Genomic DNA, 21,635 nt, shown 5'->3' on the forward strand with positions numbered 1-21,635 from the left:
CTCAAGGCAATGCCAGATCCTTAATCCACTGAGTGAGGCCAGGGATTGAACCGGCATCCTCACTGACACTAGTTGGGTTCGTTACCGCTGAGCCATGACAGCAACACAAGTCACTTGTATTTTTTATTAATGTAAGTTCAAAATTTTATACAATATCATCTTAATACCTACAGGAACTAGAATCGCTTCCTTTCTTATCTTTTTCTTCTTGAATGTCCTCAGTAGATGTATTCCCTCTTCTAACTTCATCCTTAGATAATGAGTTATATCCAAGATCAGACTGGCCACCTGGAAAAAGAAAAAGAAAAAAAAATCCTATGCTGTTTATCATAAACTTCTTTACTGAGAAGAACTGGAATTAGAAGCAACACATTGGTGTTTAGATTTACTCTTAGAAAATTTTCTGGATAACTTCCAATTGAAAGCAGTATTTTGTTAGCTCCTCCCCATTTTTATTAACACAAGAAAGGGATAATCAGAAAATAATTTATTGTCAGTTCAACAATGCATTCAAAAGTAACTATGCATGTTCACTACATCTAGACTTCAAAAGACACAGACAAACTAAGCATTTATATATAAGTCCATGAATTTTCTAGATGAAGGTGTGAGATCCAACTAAGCAACAGAGAGGAAAAATCTGCAGGGAACTCAGAACACTCACACACAGATCACTGGAGCCAAATGTCTAAATGGTCTTACCAAAAAAATGGGCTTATATAAATCTATTGATAAGTAGTTAGTTTTTCTGAAAATTCAGCTGAATAATTACTGAAATTGCAAGTGAATACAACATGGGAATTAGAAAAAAAAATCTAGTGTTAAGGTTACTGAGAAAAGCAAACACTGCATCAAGAAAACTTCTTTTTTTTTTTGTCTTTTTGTTGTTGTTGCTATTTCTTGGGCTGCTCCCGCGGCATATGGAGGTTCCCAGGCTAGGGGTTGAATCGGAGCTGTAGCCACCGGCCTATGCCAGAGCCACAGCAACGCGGGATCCGAGCCGCATCTGCGACCTACACCACAGCTCACGGCAACGCCGGATCGTTAACCCACTGAGCAAGGGCAGGGACCGAACCCGCAACCTCATGGTTCCTAGTCGGATTCGTTAACCACTGCGCCACGACAGGAACTCCAAGAAAACTTCTAATACACTGTTCTGTTAAAAGAGGCTCTCTATAATTTTCAGCAAATTGTTTTCACTAGATTAGCATCAAAACATAAGTTTTTTTGGTTTGGGGGATTTTTTGGCCATGCCTGTGACACGAAGACGTTCCTAGGCTTGAGCCACGACAGTGACAACGCTGAATCCTTAACCACTAGGTCACCAGGGAATGCCAAAACATAAGGTTTTGAATTCTAGGTCTCTATCTTAGGAGACATGATTTTAAGTAAACCGTTTAAACTTTTTGTCTGAATCTCAAGTTTCCAGATTTATAATATACAACGTTGTTATGATTATATGAAAGACTACATATAAAAATGGTTTTATGAACTTGCAAAGAACTATCTAAAGAAATTATAGTGAGTACCATTAGGTACTTATTTTATTATCTTTGTTATAATTTTGAGTGTGTATTTTTTCTAATCAAAGTTTCAGCTCTATTTCCAAAGAAACTACAAACTAAAAGATGTGAAGATAATACTGATAAAATTCTTGATTATATTAGGTTCTGCATCACTTTAAAATAGCCTTTTTAAAGGCCATAGTTAAAAACAAACAAAAAAAAGATTTCTTCATCTTTATAAGAGATAATGCCTACTACAACTGAGGATGACTACTACAACTCTAAGTTCACAATTGCATGAACAAGAAATAAAACCAGCCAATGAAGAATTATGAAAATTACAGCACACATAGCTTATATTTATTACTCTTAAAAGTATGCATAAAAAGAGGAAGACCAAAATAATGTTAAAATTTATAGAGATAGAAGGCTTCATATTTTATTATTAATACTTGGATTTTAAAATTTAAAGTTTCTGTCCATTAATAGGTAGCTCTTATACTAACTATATTCAAAAGTCATGTCTAATTCTTATAATGTAATAATGAAAAGGACAGGATTATTCAAATAATATATTTTCTAGTGTGTCAGTTTTGATAATAGTTACATAAAACTTAAGTATAAACATGCCACACCCATGGCATGTGGAAGTTCCTGGGCCAGGGATCAAACCGACACCACAGCAGTGACCCAAGCCACTGCAGTCACAACTCCAGATCCTTAAACTGCTGCACCAACAGAGAATTCCAAATCTTATATTTTAATGAAATTAATGCCATCTTCGGTGCCAGAAAGTGATAAGTTTTATATATATTTAAATTTTTTTCATTATAACTTTTTAATTTTATATAGTTGAAGACTCACAAAAAGTTGCAAAGAGAAAACAGTACAGAGAGTTCCTGTGTCCTTTATCCAGCTTCCCCCAATATCTCACATGAAACATGGGACATCATTAAATCCTGAAAATTGGTGCTGATATGGTATTATTAACTCAGATCAGGGAATCTAAGTTTCTTTAAAAAAAAAAAAAAGCCTCTAGTAACATTCATAATACAAAGAACTTATCCTAAGAAAATGAAGTGATAGAGACCTGTGTGCTATCCAACGGTAATGGGATTATCATGGACGAGATACTGAAATAAACTCTTCTACATTTTCATTTCTATTTAAGTAAAGAACGAATAAAATTGCATAGTTATCAAATACAATATCAAATCAAGTGCCTACCATATAAAATTAAAAACTGACACTTAACAAATATATCAATGAAAATTAAAATCTAAAAAAAAGACAGTCTAGCAAACCTAGTTTTTAAAATGTATCGTAATAAATGTATACATAAGCACACACAAACCTGTGCTAGATCTATCATCAGAAGCATACACTTTGATTAAACCCGTATTAAAAGGTGCCTGCTCCACAGTGTGTGTCCCATGACCACTATCCATGCTGCCATGACTAACAGCATCCAGGTCACTGCCATCTGCTTAAGAACACAATTTGACAGCATTTTACTACTCAGGGAGATACCAAAAATACACATTAGTTTGTTGCTCAAGCTAATAATCTACTAATACTGAACATGAAAAGTGCCGTCTAATTAGCAAAATACAACTGTAACAAAGAAACCAATTGTGCATTATTAATGAATACTAAAACAAGACTACCAAAGGTTGATAATTTGACAGTTACAAGAAAAAAAAGCAAAATTTTATGTTTTTTACATGGGAAGAATACTCTAATGTTAGAATTTGCTTAATGGCAACAGAAACTGGAAAACATTCAATATTTCGAAGCTAATTAAAATTTCTAAAAAGTGCGAAGTATAACTATCAATTACTTTGAAAGAAAAATACAACATATGCATCCCTTAAAAACCTTTAATTACCTGAGAGAGTTGTTTGTGATAAATGTGCATGTTTCTTTAAAGCTCTTTTGAACTGTGCTACTCCTAAGACAACGTTTCTCACTTTTGTCCAAAGAAAATAGTCGCTACGACTCCTGGAAGGCCAGGTACTTTCCAAAACAGCCTATTCATTCAACAAAATGAAATAATTAGTAAAATATTTTTACAAATGAACACACATCAGCTTTAGAGTTAATCCAAAGAATATCTAAGTGGACTGTGTAACACAAAATAGAACAGAAAAATCTTACTTGATTTACAAAATATATTTGAGATACTCTAAAACAAATGCCAAATAACCTGCACATCACTTCTGCCATTAAATCAAGGTTGTAAAATCACAAAAATTATACTCTTTCTCCATTAAGTCAAAGTAATTACCTTATTATAGTAACCATAAGTAATGGCATTGGGGTCAATACCAGCTTTCTTCATTTCAAAAAGCACTCGAACTGCAAGAACTGGTTGATCATACTGTCCACAGAGCTGCATGAGAATCCGGTAGCACACCTGGAACACAGTAATTCCAAAAGTGTACAGAAAATATCTATCTATATATAGGTCTGGAATAAAATAATGCATTTTAAAGGATAACTGTTACCTCATCAGGTGGATCCATCTTCTTGGACTGCATTTTTTTAAGAACATCATATGCTGTTTTCAGAGCCCTGACTTTTGAATGACATACTTTCACATAAGCTGGGAGACAAATAAACCATAGTCCGTAACAGTGACGCAGCAGACACCTAGACCACATCTGAGGAATTGAAGAATACCTCTTGGCAATTTTATGGGCTGATTTAATTTCCTAGAAAAAAAATGCAAGGATCTTAATAAATTTATACATTTAAACATTCTTCTTGGGAGTTCCCACCATGGTATGGTGGAAATGAATCCAACTAGGAACTATGAGGTTGCGGGTTTGATCCCTGGCCTTAGTGGGTTAAGGATCTGGTGTTTCTGTGGCTGTGGCATAGGCCAGCAGCTACAGCTCCAATTCGACCCCTAGCCTGGGAACCTCCACATGCTGCAGATGTGGCCCTAAAAAGACAAAAGACCCAAAAAAAAAAAAAAAAAAAAAAGCATCCTTCTTTAACTGAATAAGTACAACTCACAGGCTTTTATAATGTTTCCCTTATAAAATCTGTCTATAATTAATATATACTCAAGCCTATGCTTGAATTTATATTATACAATATGTAAAATAAAGTTCTAGGACAAGAGAACTAGTTAACTTTTGAAGTCAGAGTACTTCAGAATTATCTTAGAATGGTTCAGGGAACACAATAATCTACTAATTTGGGGTAGTAAAGTATATTAAGAGAAGATGAATATCATATTTATTTTTGTTCTAGTACATGATTACATGAAGACTACAAAATCATCAAGTACCTGTTTTGTTCTTCTGAACATGGGAGAAGGGCTACTAGGACTACTGGATTTTGAAGGCAAATTGCTCTTTCTTGTTTGCAGAAATCCTTCAGGTCTCTCAAACAAATTGTTCTTAAGAACTGGAAATCCATTATAGCTGTTTTTGAAAAGGAAAAAAAATCTCAAGTACACATAGATGAACATACTGGTTACAAGCTAAAAAAAATATGGGCAGTAACTTCTTATTTTAACTATCTCCATCAGACTATGATATATAATCAATAAATATTCATGCTAATAAGCTTTTCTTACAATAGTAATTAAAAATATAATAGCCAAGTATAGATTCAAGTATCTATTTTAGAGGAAAAAAGGTGAAATATACTTAAATCTTGCTGAATTTGACATCAAAACTCCAAAAAAAAAAAAAAAAAAAAAAAAAAAAAAAAAAAAAAATTCTGAATGACATCAAACTCCAAAGTAACTCAAGCAAACTCTGTAAGTTAGTATTTATATAAATACATAGTGAACATATAAGATAATATGACAGTCGGTAAAAGCCCCTCCAAATCAATACTCTTTCCAACAGGACAGTTATTACTATCGTTGCTTTGGATGAATTTATTACTGTAGAACCTTCCTCCTAAAAAGATGCGAATAATGTAAGTCAACCAGGACAAGCTCTCACATTATCATAATGGGCTTATCAGGTTAGCTAAGCAAATTCAGGGACTCATTTATGAGAAATAAAACCAAAGAGGTTGGAGAAGAGAGAGAGAAAAATTACAATGGATGACTCTATGAGGAGGTGGGCCTAATTTGGGTGCTAAAGCAGGGTGTTTGGGGCATTTAAAAGGTAGCAGTAGCTTGGAAAAAGACATGCTAAAAAGAACAGAAGAAGCCCCTGAGCAGCAAACGTACCTACATTATAATATCCTGAAAGGTATGTAAATAGTTTTAATTAATGAAGGAGAAAACTATCTATAATAAAAGATAAACTATATTTGGAGTTCCCATTGGCTCAGAGGTTAATGAACCTGACTAGGGTCCATGAGGATATGGGTTTGATTCCTGGCCTTGCTCAATGAGTTAAGGATCCAGCGTTGCCATGAGCTGTGGTGTAGGTTGTAGACGCCACTAGGATCTGGCATTGCTGTGGCTGTGGTGTAGGCCAGCAGCTGTACCTCCATTTGGACCTGGGAAACCTCCATATGCTGGGGGTTCAGCCAGTAGAAAAAGAAAATAGTAGAAATGATTAAATATTAAGTAGGAATAAACCAGCAAAGAAGTTCAGGAAAACCATGTCCCTTAAAAAATTTACTCTATGTACATGGTGTGATAATAAGACCATTCCGTGTATCTTATGGAAACTTACTGTCTTATCATTTTATACAAACAGTGTAAGCATATGAGTCATCTCTTACTAAGAGGATCCACTGTGTTCATTAAAGATATTTAAGGTTTTTTCTAATGATGGGTATGATGACACCAAAATAATATCAGTAGCCTCAAAGGAAAAAAATGACTTAGATTATTTTAAAAATGGGAACTTTTTAAGCTAAGTAATTTTCTTATTAAAAGATTAAATCTAAAGGTAAATTTTAAATTAAAAAGTTAAACCAAAGCACAAAGGGAAAAACAAAACTATATTAGTAAAATCTACCAAAAGAAGTATTAGAAGTATAATGTAAAAAAGAGATAAAAGAAGTGAGATCTTGGAGTTCCTGTCGTGGTTCAGTGGTTAACGAATCCGACTAGGAACCATGAGGTTGTGGGTTCGATTCCTGGCCTTGCTCAGTGGGTTAAGGATCCAGCGTTGCTGTGAGCTATGGTGTAGGTCGCAGATGTGGCTCTGATCCTGCGTTGCTGTGGCTCTGGCGTAGGCCAACGGCTACAGCTCCAATTAGACCCCTAGCCTGGGAACCTCCATATGCTGCAGGTGTGGCCCTAGAAAAGGCAAAAAGACAAAAAAAAAAAAAAAAGAAGAAGTGGGATCTTGCTTCGAAAGAAAAACAAAAAGAGAAATTATGAGAAATATTTTAAGTCTCTTTGAGAAAAGTCACACTTGTAAAAATTGATGAGCAACATCATCAATAGATTAAAAACTAAGGGTAGGAATCAAGTGGTTTATGATTCAATCAATACTTATAAACATCTGTTACACTACTTTTCCATTTGTAAAAGGAAAAATTTAATCTTGAATTTATGTCCTGAAAAATCCCTTTTCAATGAAAATAACAAACTATGACCTAGTGAATGATAGATGTGAAATGGTTTTAGAATCTTTAAATAAAGTAAGAAATTATTATTGGAGAATTTTAAAAAGCATTAACATCTAAAAGGAAATGCCATTTTAATGGCATACTAGAAACTACCTTTAGTTATAAAAAATGTTATATAAATGCATATCTGTATATCTAGATAGATGTATAATAAATCTACCCCTCTCATAACCTATCACTGTGCTCAGGGCTTTTCTCTCTTTCTCACTAGACTTGAAAGCAGCAACAATGGATTATTCAAGTCTATATAACAGACTCTTAGCACAGTGTCTGGCCAAATTTACTAAATTAGCAATGACCAATTCCAAAAGTCCTGAATTTCCTTGACTTTAAAACTCTTGGAAAAATTAACAGCCTAAAAATTTATATCATCCCAATCAAGGTCACAAATATCAGCTCTAAATTAAATTTAATCCTTTTGTAAACCAAGGCTACATTACTCAGTATGTGTTGGCGAAAAGAATTCAAGTGAGGAAACCAGCCTTAGTGAGAAACAAAAGTCAAAAATGTCTAATAAATGTGCTACATTCTGATGGGTTAGGGTCCTAACTAAATTTAATCAACATTTATGAGAATATATATCTATGCAGTTTATATGATGCAGAATTATATACCTATGCAGTTTATATGATGCAGAATTATATACTTTTCTTCTTATACCTCATAACTTAATAATGGATGTGGGATAAGCTTGCTTACCACCTAAAAATTAGGGATCTGTAAAGTTTGGATTTTTGAAAATACCACAGTCCTTAGAAAGCTACGTCACAGATGATGGATTGCTTCTCTTTCAATCTCAAACATTCTGCCTCTTGAATACCTGTACTGTAAAGGGGGTTCTTCACCATTGGGAAGATGGGGGATCTCAGGTGGTGTTACAAAAACAGTATGTTCACTTTTGAAAGACTCATCCAATTCTATAAGTCGCGTTTCACCACTCTTGTCCATATCCACCTGAAGGAGTTTAAAAAACATACATTAAAAAAAATACATTGGTTAGCCAAGTGTTCATCTATAGGGGAATGGTTAAACAAACCATTTACACAACTGGATACTAAGGAGTTATTTTTAAAAAAGAAAGAAAAAAAGAAAGAATGACTAAGTTCTCTAGGCACCACCATAGAAAGCTCTCCAAGACAACTAAGTGACAATAATAAGATGCAGGACACTGTATATAGTATACTATCTTTTGAATAAGAAAGAAGGAAAAATAAGAGCACATACTCATTTTTTGCTTATATTCACATAAAGATATACTGAAGAACACTAAAGAAAAAAGTACCTATATGGCTAAAGGGAGATGAAGGAAGTGGACAAGGATGGGACAGGACACAGATCTCCCAATATACAACTTTTAATGTTATTTTGCATTTTGAATAATGGGAAAATTTATTCAAGAAATAATATTTTTTAAAAAGTACATACATACGTATGTGTACGTGTGTGTACTGAGAATGCTGGGTTCTCTTATTTACACTAAATATAACAAATTTTCCTAAGTTGTTCCAGGACACATAGAAGCACATTTGAGTTAACTTCTAGTCACATCAATATTGAAAGCACTTTAGTAGTACTGTTACTCCTCGATACTCTATGCTAAGGTAATAGTCATAAAAAATAAAAACTTCATGGAGTCTAAACCTCTCCAAAAGAGCTCAAAAAGAAAAGGGATAGCTTTGAAATTTTTCTAACTTTTAAAGTTGAATACACTCAGAGTTTTCTTACATAAACTGTTGGTTATAATTTTGAAGTTTTACATGCTGCAATCTCCAAGATTAAAGAATGGTTGCTAATGGTGTATCCATACAGTGAACTAGACAACAATTAAGATGTGTCAGAATTACAATTTTTTTCTCTCCAAAAAAGTTCATGACAATTTATTTTTCCACCAGCAACGTACAAGATATGTGTTTATACACATCTTAGTCAGCAATAAATACCATTCTCTTTATTTTTTGCTAATCCAGTAGATAAAAACTTACATCATGATTTTTTAAATTTTCATTTTAAAATTACTTTTATGATTGGCATTTTTCATGTGTTCAATAACCATCTGAATTTCTAATTTAGTGTATTTCCTGTTATATACTTTTCTACCTTTCAGAGAAGTCAGCTTCTCACTGATTTCTTGGAGCTCTAAATACATAATGGACCTTTGTCCTGTATGTTGCAAATATTTTTCCTCAATTTGATCATTTTACAATCTTCTTTATGGGTAGCTTTTCTTGAACAGAAATTTAAAATTTTATATTGTCAAATTTTATCTATCTTTGGTGGGTTTTGGTTTTACATCATGCTACAAACACTTCTTATTCATGTGTTAATAGGTCAGCCCAGAGTTTTGATTTATAGGGATAGAATTATAATTAATGACAGGAGAAAATGTTCACAAAATAATGATAAATGAAAAATAAGATTACTAAATCATATATGTATGTACACAGTATGATTCTAATTTTTTAAAAGAGCATGTCTGAATCTGTTACATAGATATATCTCTGTGTGTACATATTCTCTCTCACTCACAGACACACATGTACACAATTATCAAAATGTTACCTCTGGGTAATGGTATTACTGGAAATTAATTTTCTACTTTATATTGTTATTTGTTTTTCAATTAAAATAATGAATTTTTTTTTTTTTTTTGTCTTTTTAGGGCTGCACCTGTGGCATATGGAAGTTCTGGGCTAGGGGTCTAATCTGAGCTACAGCCGCCGGCCTACACCACAGCCCTAGCAAAGTGGGATCTAAGACCCGACCACGACCTACACCACAGCTCCCGGCAACGCCAGATCCTTAACCCACTGAGCAAGGCCAGGGTTGGATCTGCATCCTCACGTATACCAGTCAGGTTCATTACCACTGAGTCATGACAGGAACTCCCTGAATATGTACTTTTATGTACTTTTTAAAAATACAAAAGTAATAAATGCTCAAAATAATTAAAACAAAGTAGACTATATTGCTTTTTCTAATTTTTTTTTTTTTTTTTTTTTTTGCTGTTTAGGGCCCCCTGAGCCATGTGGAAGTTTCAGGCTAGGGGTTGAATCAGAGCTGCAGCTGCAGACTTACATCACAGACACAGAAACACGGGATCCGAGCTGCACCTATGACCTATACCACAGCTCACGGCCGCATTGGATCCTCAACCCACTGAGCGAGACTAGGGTTGGAACTTGCATCCTCATGGATCCTAGTTGGTTTGTTAACCACAGAGCCACAAAGGGAACTCCTATACCACTTTTAGAATAAGCAGTTATTTGAATTCTGTTGAAGGGTATTTAAAAATGAATGAGTATAAAAGAAGGTATCTTCCTTTTTAGCCTATCAAAAAGACTTTTAGGAGTTCCCATTATGGCTCAGTAGAAAATGAATCTAAACTAGTATCCAAGAGGATGCGGGTCCCATCCCTGACCTCACTCAGTGGATTAAGGATCCAGTGTTGCTGCAAGCTGTGGTGTAGGTCTCAGATGTGGCTCGGATCTGGCACTGCTGTGGCTGTGGCATAGGCCAGCGGCTACAGCTCTGATTTGACCCCTAGCCTGGGAACCTCCATGTGCCGAGGGTGAACCCTAAAAAGACAGGAAAAAAAGACTTTTATGTGATAAAACTAGCAATAATACAGTAAATATTATAAACCTGATAATCACAGACCCTACTGGTACTCAAACTTGGTAGTCTTTTCTTAGAAAATAAGATATGTTTAAACATATCCACCTTATTCTTGTCCTGAGAAAATAACCTAATGTGAAAAATGGTATGAAAATAACCTAATGTGAAAAATGGTATGAAAAATGGTTTTTGTAGGATTGTAGTAACAATAAATGAGACGTCATCTACATGTCAAAAATAGGTAATTGAATAAAGCATGGTAAATAGATGAAATATATAATCATTAAAAATGAACAGAGTAAAGATTTCTGGTTGAACAAGACAAATTAAACACAATGATTTACCTTTTCTCTCCTGAAATCTCACCAAAATGAGAGCAAAGAGATTAAATAACAACAACAACAAAAACAAAATTAACTGGAGAGACAACAACAGCAGAGCTAGGTTCAAAACATTTTAGAAGCTGCAAAGTAGCTTGATATGATCTATGAAAGCTGAAAGCCACATAGCTGGCACTGGGGAGGGGTAGAGGAGAACAGCCAAAAAGCCAGCCATTTTGCTCTACAGAGCATCACCAAGATCAGGAATGAAAAAACACCTTGCCCTTGAAGAAGGGTGGGCAAGTGGGGATGAATGGGAGAATCAGTTTAAAAGCCTCTATTCAAGAACTCTAGATCCAGATTCCTGTCATGGCTCCGTGGTAACGAACTCAGCTAGCAACCATGAGGACATGGGTTCATTCCTTGGCCTTGTTCAGTGGGTTGAAAACTCAGTGTTGCTGTGAGCTGTGGTACAGGTCACAGATGTGGCTTGGATCCCACACTGCTGTGGCTGTGGTGAAGGCTGGCAGCTATGGGGCCAATTACACCCCTAGCCTGGGTACCAAAAAAAAAAAAAAAAAAAAAAAAAGAACTCTAGATCCTTTGCCCAATCCCGTATAGTTAGACCATTACCCCTCTCTCCAAAATAGCAGAATTGGGTCTTTCTGAGCAAAAGAGAGGGACTTTAGAATTTAGGACACTAGGCAGAGGTGGAGAAGGTGAAGGAGGCTAATAAAAACAGTTGGAGTGAGTAAAAATGCCTACATGTTTCAAGTGGAAAATCTCAGCTTCCCCACTCAGCTCTTGGAATATTTGCAGTCAGGGTTATGCACTCCAGGCTAATGACTGGAGTTACCTCTTGGGGAAACTATGCAGCCTAAATTGAAAAGAATTACAGATTCTAATCAAACAGGGACTCTAATGAAATAACTGAGTTCCTTTATGGTCATCAATCTCTTACCTAAGGAAGCTCCAAGCCTCACGTTCCTAGAAAGAGCTCCAATGAGTTCTCTGTGCCTCATACTTGACAACGAATACCAAACCAAAGTCACATACACAAAAACAATTAATTTAAAAAAGAGTAAAATAAATATTATCAGGTACTCAGAAGAAACAGAGACAATGCAAGGGGGGAAAACCTTCAAAATGAATAAATTAATAAGCCTACATCCATGAAACAAGATGTTATAAAAAAGGAACATTCACAGAATGAAGAGGTGTTTATTGAAACTACAAATACGACAGTAGAAGTAAAAAATATACTATAAAGTTTGAAAGATAAAATTGAAGAAATCTCCCAAAAAGTGGAGAGGAATGAGACTGACAGAAAATGGGATGGAAAAAATTAAGTGGATCAGGCCCGGAGGGTCAATATATAAATAATAGGTGTTTCAGGAAAAGAGAACAGAGAAAATGGAGGGAAAAAATTAAAGAAAAAAAATGGAAGAGAATTCCCCAGAATTTGAAGGATATAAGTCCTTAGATTAAAAAGACCTACACATATCCAACTCAGCGAAGAAAAGAAGGCTGACACCAGACATATCCTTGTGAAATTTCAGAACACCAGGAATCTGAAATACTTCCAGACATAAAAGGAGATCAGGCACAGAAGACCAGAAATCAAGATAACTTTAGATTAGATGTTATTCTCAAGAATAACATTTGAAGCTAGAAGACAATGCAGTAATGCCTTCAGATTTTACATCTGACCAAGAATTACATCAGCCATCAAGAATTAAGAAAGAATAATGAGATTTGCAAACAGGTAGGGCATCAGAAACCTACCTCCCATGTACTCTTTCTCACTAAATTACTGAAAGATGTGCTTCACCATAACAAAGAAATAAACCAAGAAAGAAGTTACTGAAGCCAGAAAAGAAGGGATCCAACTTTGGAGAGAGGTCAATGTAACTGATGATGGTTAAGGAAAACCAGGGTGATAGACTAAAAAGCGATCAGTTCAGACTGGAACACAAAGTTGGAAGGCACCAGGAAGAATTAAAAAAAAAAAAAAAAAAAAGTCAAAGGGATAGATTACCTGATATGTTAGAAAAATTGAGAGATTTTAGATTTTTCACCTTCATAGAAGTGTTTGGAGATGAATTAACAGTAGACACAAACACAAATCGTTGTAAAGAAACACAGCAACTATTAATGTCAGGGAAAACAAAACCATACATACAATTTATACACACACATATATATAACCTATCTATGATTATATACAAAGTGCTAATAATAACACTGAACAATTACTTGACCAACTACATTGGGAGAATTATGGTGATGGTAGATATGACATTAGCAGATAATACATAAAAGAATAAGCGGCAATAAAAACACATTATTTGGAAATCTTAAGGTAAATGACTGATAAGGACTGAAAGAGAAAGTAGTTGCCTTTGGAGAAATTAGGAATGGGAAAAAATGGGAACTAAGCCTTGTAAAATGATTTGGCTTTTTAAACTATGCTACATTTTACTGTGGTAAAAAAATGAAAATTTACTATTTAGAGACTTGGCAATATTAAAAATGCTTCTACGATTTGGTTATGTAAAAAATTAGGATGTATATTAAAATTACGTAAAAAACATTGAAAGTAAATGCAAAATGGATATTAGGGCACTGGGCTTATAAAGTTTTCCCTCCCTTTTATTTTTCACATTTCATGTTAGTCACTTAATGAAAGTTAAAAAATTAAACTTTTGGAGTTTCTGCTGTGGCATAGAGGGTTAAGGATCCTGTGTTGTCTTTGTGGTGGCACAGGTTCAACCCCTGGCCTAGGGCAATGAGTTAAGGATATGGTGTTGCAGCAGGTGTGGCATAGGTTGCAGCTGCAGCTCAGATTCAACTCCTGGCCTGGGAGATTCCACATGTGGCCATTAAAAAAAAATTAAACTTTCAATAAAAACAGAGAACACCTAAGGCAGTTAGCAAATGTAAAAACATTTAAAAAAAAATCATTAGGAATATGTCAGTAATAACTCAAAATCATGGGTGTCCCTAGTAGGATCGTGTTCACAGGCAATCTAAGAACAAATGACATCTATATGCAAACAATTTGCACACCAATGAAACGGGGTTAATGTAATTATGAAGGCAGCAATGACAATGAAAGAGAAGAGATGGGAGTTCCCATTGTGGCTTAGTGGTAACAAACCTGACTAGTATCCATGAGGACGCAGGTTCAATCCCTGGCCCTGCTCAGTGGGTTAAGGATCTGGCACTGCTTGAGCTGTGCTGTAGGTCACAGACGTGGCACGGACCTGGCATTGCTGTGGCTGTGGTGTAGGCCAGCAGCTACAGCTCCGATTTGACCCCTAGCCTGGAAATTCCCATATGCTGGAAGTGCGGCCTTAGAAAGCAAAAAAAAAAAAAAAAAAAGGAAAGAAAGAAATAGAAGACATGGACCAGAATAAAGAGGTTAAAACAAGTACCCAAGCACCCAAGGTCCTTGGAAAGGAAGCTGGAGCCACTCCCATCTCCATAGTGAAACATAAGAGAACTGCCTGTCTGTGAATACCACTGGTTTAACATTTTTATTTAACAGCTTTTCCCTGTCAGACCAGTGCCTTTGTTTGAACAGGAAAACACCTGTGGATGTGGACAACCGCTATAATTCTCAGTATTATAAAATTTTGCTCTGTAAATTCAGTACCTTGGCAAAAGATATTTCCCTTAACTTATATACTAATAAAACCTTATTTAAATGTTACAAAAACAGCCATGTCATAAAACCTACACTTATCATTTGGGCATTTCTGTCTTTTGGAAAGCACAGTGACATCTGTCTCTATTGGGAGAAAAAAGTCCAACACCCACGGCTGGATAAAATTAAAATAATTTTCATATTCTCTTCATATTTTTTCACAAGACATTAATATGCTCAGAAACACTGCAAAGGGATGCTTGGGAGACTAAGAAAAACCTTAACAGACTATTTGTTACACAAAACTGCTTTTAGTTAAGCCCCATCCTATAGGGACAGATTGTAAGGATTTAAAATATAATCATATGAAGAACAAGAACACATGTTTCTTAAATTAGTCATAATGAAACTCAAATAACTCTCATACATTCTTTCTCTTATTCCTATTTAGCATTACTCACTCCAGCTTTTTAAAGTCAGTTAAATGTTTTCTGCTTGGATAGGCTATGATCAAAAGAGGAACATGTCTAATTTCTGTTCAATCTCACAGATTAATTTAACCACTTAATGCCTATTTAATATTATTTAGTTTACATAGATAAATTGCCAGGGGTAAGAGGATCTGACCACTTAAAAAATTAAGCTCAAAGTCACTCAACTAAGGAATAACCTCCCATGAATGACTATTTAAAGTACTGATATTCAAAAGCCATTTCCAGATTAAAAGCAAGCACTGACTTGCTGTGCTGAATGTACTTAAATTGTGGTATTAAAATAGGAAAAGTAGTAATAGCACTGTATAATTATTTACTGTTTCAGAGAGTTCTGATTAAAAATGCTAGTAATACAATTAACCTCTATTCTAATGATTTATAAATGTTTTTAAAATATATTTTGGATTTTGTGATATTTTGTTATTTTCTCTAAAAAATATTTCCTTGAATTACAATAAAAAAAATACAAGTGACTATGTTTTGGTGAGTTAACTTTGTTTTGGTTTTCTTAGTAACCATTAAAATCTTTACAACATTAATCCATTATATATGTGACATTTTGTTAGATCTAGACTTTGAGTAAGTAAATAGTATTTTAGGAAAACAGTCTGCCTAGAAACAATAATTATTTACTTAATTGGATTGTTTCTTTTTTTAAAAAAAAATTTTATTGGTAGCATAGATGATAGAGACAGGTTTTTGTTTCTTTGGCCATGCCCACAGCATGCAAAAGTTCCAGGTCCAGGGATCAGACCCATGCCGCAGCAGTGACCTGAGTGACAATGCCAGATCTTTTACCACTGAGCCACCAGGGAACTCCAGATTATTCCTTTTTTGAGACTTCTCAGAATTTTTATCTTTAAGCAATTATTCTAATCATTCCCCACACTGACTCTTGTCAAGTAGCAGGAGACCCATTTTCAGAAAAATCCTAGACAGAATATTAATTATCAGTAATAAAATATCCTCCTTAGAACATGACACCCTAGATACCTAGCAAAATTATATCTTGTATGTCTTATAACATTAATGAGTATTTTTTCAACCATGTGATACTATGAGCTCTTAGCTGAAACAAACTCGTGAACATAAAATGACCAAAAAGTAAAAGGGAACAATACAAGATTTCCCTCTTCTGCACTGTTAACTGGATTCCTCCAACTAATTCAGTGTTCCCATGTGGATTAATAAATTTATTGGCTAAAGCACGCTATTAGCAAAACACTGTCACTAATTTGGTCCCTCGTGATTCAGTTAATTAAGCTGGCAAAAGGAATAGCTCTTACACAAATGGAGGCCACTGTTGACAAGGGAAGCTCAACGAGTACAGAGATGACCATTGGAAGCCCTGTACCACAAAGGAAAAACCTGCAAGATGCATGCTAGTCAAAAAGCACCATTTTTATTTACAAAACTAACAATTATTCCTGCACAAAAACGATTTAGAGAAATTATTCTTTAACTCATACTCTTCTATTCACTGCACACCTTTTCTATTTAAAGCATACCTTCCCATTTATTTGTTTTTTTCTATTAATATTTAACTTTATAAATACCAAACAGGGCAAGCTTAAAAATCTGATTAAAATGCTGAAAACCACATTCTTAGTACAATGCTACACTGAAGACAAAACTATCAAGGCACTATGACATTACTTCTCAAAATAAACAGGATTTCAAAGCTCTATACAGCCAAAGCTCAACTTACAAAAAGACAGGGGTCTAAAAGTCTGTTTATAAATAGGTTATTCAAAATTTACTCCCAAAACAATATCCCATCTGGGGTAACAAAAATGTTGTATGTTTTGGAGTCCTGGTTATATGGAAATCTATATTTGCCAAAACTTATCAACTGTACACTTCAAAGGTGCATTTATTTATTTTATTTCAATAAATTTTGACTTTGAAATGTCCAAAAATGTGGTTAGAACGTCAATCTACCAAAAAGAAATTTAATACATTTCTAGCACAGCACTGTAACCTTGCATCATCTGAACTAGAGCTAATCTCCACAGACATCAGTGTTTCTATGGGAAAATGAATTGAGTTCTAAGCAAATAATGCATATATCCATCTTTTCCCTAAGGACTAGGGTGGTTATTTCTGGGCATCTTAGCTTGTTAATTCTCTATCAGCACTAGAAACAATATTTCTCTACATCAATCATCCCTCAAGTGTTCTAATCTGAAGGAAGGTGTAAATCCATACACAAGGCTCTAGACTTGTTTCTGCTCTCCACATGTGTAAGCCATTCCAAAGTTCAACATTTCTACATCATAAATGATACAGCCAAACTAATTATTAATCTATGAACTGGAATAAAAATCATCAGAATTTTTTCCTACTTGGTTGTTCAAACAACACTACTCTGAACACTGTGAAATATGAAGTTATAATGATCTCTACTCACAAAATTTTTAAACATAGGTAAACAAACAACACAGAAAGACTAAATGACTAAAGTTAAAGTAGAGGGATGGGATCAAAGCTGTGATTCCCAATGTAGTGTTTTTTTCTACTCCATCCTGAATGGTGAAAATCATCTGTATAAGACACATTTGGTACTAAAATTAGTTCTTTGATCAATCACCTTGTTATGTCACAATCTCCCATCTCCAACACCACTCCCCCTCTATGAACATGACTTCTTCACCCTTATTTGTTTTGAAAACTCGTTCCACACCAATCCCCTGCCTCCACCAAGCTGGAATCTCCCTCATCCACATCAAACTTTGACACCCCATTGCTGGCCCTACCCTTGGGGACCCTCTCCTCACCTTGCTCTGACTCTGACATTCAGTGCCATCCTCATGTTTGCATGGCTGCTCTCTGCATCCTGTTTAGGTTCTGACCCCTCAAAACTGTCCCCAGCATGGACACTCTCGTCCTCTAATCTTCCATGCAAGGTCATGCATGGATGCTCCCTTCACCTGGCTTGTGCTCCAACACTCCATGCTAGGCTGCTTCTCCTTCCTCACTCTATTAAGGTTTTGATACCTCCCTCTGGGCCACTGTCCCCCAAGCTCCTCTCTATCCAGCATAGATACCCATCTTGCTCTATCCTACTCAATGACAGCAGGATGGATGAGGAAGGGAAGGTCGCATCCAAGAATTCAAAATAGTAGAATTAATTCACTTAATTTATGCTACAAACTCACTCCCAAACAGTAGAAATATTCAGGTGAAATGTTATGTTCTACATCTACTCTCAGTGTGTGACAATCCACCTTAGACCAAAAGGAGAGGTGAAGATTAAGCATGCTGAAATTAGAGGGCCAGAGGCTTGGACAAAATTCTCATAGTCTGTAATTGGACAGGTAGGGTTATAGACCTGGTTGCTAAAATAAAACCCATGATTTAGTAAAATCCTATAAGGCACCCTTGAGAGGTTGTGATGTATATAGTACCTAGCAGGCCACCAACTACTTTCATAATAAAGGGTCAATGATAAAATAGAATTAATTTAGATTTTGTTAAAAGCTAGTAAATGATATAAATAGAAACTGTAACTCATAATATTTATAACAGTCACACAAAATAAGTTAAGGTACTTCTAGACATATTATTACTTACTTTATCTACACAATCATCAAAAAATGCCAGGCTTGCATCTTTATCGCTGACAAAAGAACATTCTTCAATGAAGCGAATAAACATTTGTGTTTTGGTCATCATGTTATAGAATTTCTGATGTGACCGGTCCCGACTTCTTAAAAAAGCTGTTCAACATAAATTTGTAATGTCAGAATATATAATATTATTTATAGATTCACAGAGTTTTGGAGCTAGAAGGCACTAGATCAACTCTCTTATCTATACCCCCCACCCTACCGTCTTGTAAAAAAAGAAATGAAGACCCCTGAAAGGGGAAGTGATCTGACAAAGAGCAACAGGAAGGGAACTTGAACCCAGAACTTTCAAATCCTCATCCAGAACTGTCTCTGTTGTCCCCTCATTACCTTGAAGATTACACATGAATCAATAAACTTGAAAGCATTTTAGAAATTGCTATTTCTCCCCCAAATGTGTTGCATGCTATGTGCACCTAAGGTGCTCTCTTTCATAATATCATGTGTATATATGACTTTTCAAAGCAGGAGTTATATCCCTTTTAGTATTCATTTACTGAAATAGAGTAAAGTTTATTTCCTAATTTCACCCTTCACCTTGCTCCCTAGGCTCAGTTACACTACACGTGGGCCTTTTTTTTTTGTACCCATGAACTCAAACTCTTAGCAGCCTCAGGAACACTGCAAAAACTGTTATCTATAATAAAACATCTTCTATTTCCCTTTGCCTGGCTATTTCTACTCATCTTTTAGATCATGGCTCATATGTCAATTTCTCAGAAGGGCCTTCTGTGATCTAAAGTTGTGAATCAAATGTTCATTCATATTATTTTCAAATGGCTTATCTTCTTGACTATAAGCTCCATGGAAAAAATAATCATGTCTCCTGTGTGTGTGTGTGTGTGTGTGTGTGTGTGTGTGAGAGAGACAGACAGAGACTATACATCTTTTGCATAACCATTACATACCCAATGGCCCAGCATTTGGAGGCACTCAATACATGCTTATTAAATGACTTTATCTTTCAAATGTTAAATACTACAAAAGAAAGTAAATATTTATTATGAGGAGTTCCCGTTGTGGCTCGGCGAAAACAAACCTGACTAGTATCCATGAAGATATGGGTTCAATTCCTGGCCCCGCTCAGTAGGATAATGATCTGGCATTACTGTGGCTGTGGTGTAGGCTGCCAGCTGCAGCTCTGATTCGACCCCCAGCCTAAGAACTTCCATATGCTGCACCTGTGGCCCTAAAAAGAAAAAAAATGTTTATTATGAAACAAACTGTACTCTAGGGCTTCCCAACCCTTCTTTTACTTTGTGGCAATGGCTGAAGTAAAGCAAGTGAGGCTGCTCCAGCCTGGAGGTACCCAAACCAGAGGCTCCTCTGCTTGCCCAACGCTGCCTGGCTGCTCTGAAAGCTGAAAGTGTCAATATCGTAACACACTTATGACACAGCAGAGTGTAGTGGTACATGGTTAGGAAGCTTTGTACATTTCAAAATAGTCTCTTCTGCATATTTTGCTAATGGGATTATATCTAATGTGCCCAAGAAATAACTAGTCCTATGGAAATGGATTACTGACTGAGTTGAGAGCCACATACTCCTGAATATATATTTTGATACATATGAGCTACTAACCCAGAAAGCAAATGAATCACCACAATGTTAAGTTCAATAATATGAAAGCTGTAGTACTATACAATCACTCACCTTGTAGGGCAAAAAGCGAGGCTGCATCTGTGGCTGTCTCAGACGGGGCTTGTGTTATTGGTCTTAAATATGATCTATAACCTTTTAAAATAGAAGCCATGAAACACAAAAATGCCTCTTGGATTTCCAAATCTATCATGTGCAACCTCTTTCCATAATTAAAATCATAATCATTCATTGCTAAGTCCATTAGTCCATCATCTCTTGGTCTCTGCTGCACTGTGAAGAAATAGAGTGTTAGTGTTTTTCCCCCAGAGTGTCAAAACTAATGTTCATAATGGCATCAATTATAAATCTATTTGTATATGTAAGTCAGGTCATTATGCTGTATTTCTTAAACTTGTACAGTCCTCTATATTAATTACACCTCAAATTAGAAAGAAAAAAACTTTGTTGTGTTTTCAAAAGGGCTCAAGCTACTTCAACTCTTTTAATCTTAGCTTCATCTTTATTAATTGCATGATCTCTGACAAGCTACCTCCCTCAACCTTATCATCATACTTAAAAGACAAAAGAATGTATGTGAAAGTGCTCTGAAGCTGTAACGTGATATATAATCCTTAGCTATCAGTATTGCTTAAGTTGGTAGTTTTAAGCTTTAAGATTCTGCTCTTCAGTAGAGCTGGATGGGCTATTTCACTTATTTAAATAATATTTAAATATTGCTATAAAAGCTGCTGGACTTTTTAGCTGTTCAAAAGAAGCACATGCACTTTTAGAAAGCAATTAACTAGTTAGCTTAAATAAAATTCTGTACATAATTTGTTTTATAAGAAAAAATTTGGGGGAGTTCCTATGGTGGTTCAGAGGAAATGAATCTGACTAGGATCCATGAGAATGCAGGTTCAATCCCTGGCCCTACTCAATAGGTTAAGGATCCAGCATTGCTGTAAGCTGCGGTGTAGGTCGCAGATGCTTCTCGGATCTAGTGTTGCTGTGGTTGTAGCGTAGGCCAGCAGCTACAGCTCCAATTCAACCCCTAGCCTGGGAACCTATATATGCCAAGGATGAAGCCCTAAAAAGACAAAAAAGAAAAAAGAGGAGTTTCCGTCGTTGTTCAGTGGGTAACAAATCCCACTAGGAACCATGAGGTTGTGGGTTCGATCCCTGGCCTCGCTCAGTGGGTTAAGGATCCAGTGTTGCCATGAACTGTGGTGTAGGTCGCAGACACAGCTAGGGCCCCACACTGCTGTGGCTCTGGCGTAGGCTGG

The 21,635-nt window shown here is 35.6% G+C and overlaps 1 protein-coding gene across 1 annotated transcript in view; it reads right to left on the reverse strand.

The window, feature by feature from the left end:
- Positions 1-21,635, reverse strand: part of DENND4A (DENN domain containing 4A) — a 128,817-nt gene that overhangs the window by 31,548 nt on the left and 75,634 nt on the right. The window contains 9 exon segments of the mRNA XM_021100187.1: positions 172-288; positions 2,860-2,988; positions 3,394-3,535; positions 3,793-3,921; positions 4,013-4,219; positions 4,804-4,939; positions 7,885-8,018; positions 18,716-18,861; positions 20,425-20,643. Of these exon segments, the coding sequence (XP_020955846.1) occupies positions 172-288; positions 2,860-2,988; positions 3,394-3,535; positions 3,793-3,921; positions 4,013-4,219; positions 4,804-4,939; positions 7,885-8,018; positions 18,716-18,861; positions 20,425-20,643 (1,359 nt within the window).

Source organism: Sus scrofa, chromosome 1 (genome assembly GCF_000003025.6).
Source record: "Sus scrofa isolate TJ Tabasco breed Duroc chromosome 1, Sscrofa11.1, whole genome shotgun sequence".
NCBI classification, from domain to species: Eukaryota; Metazoa; Chordata; class Mammalia; order Artiodactyla; family Suidae; genus Sus; species Sus scrofa.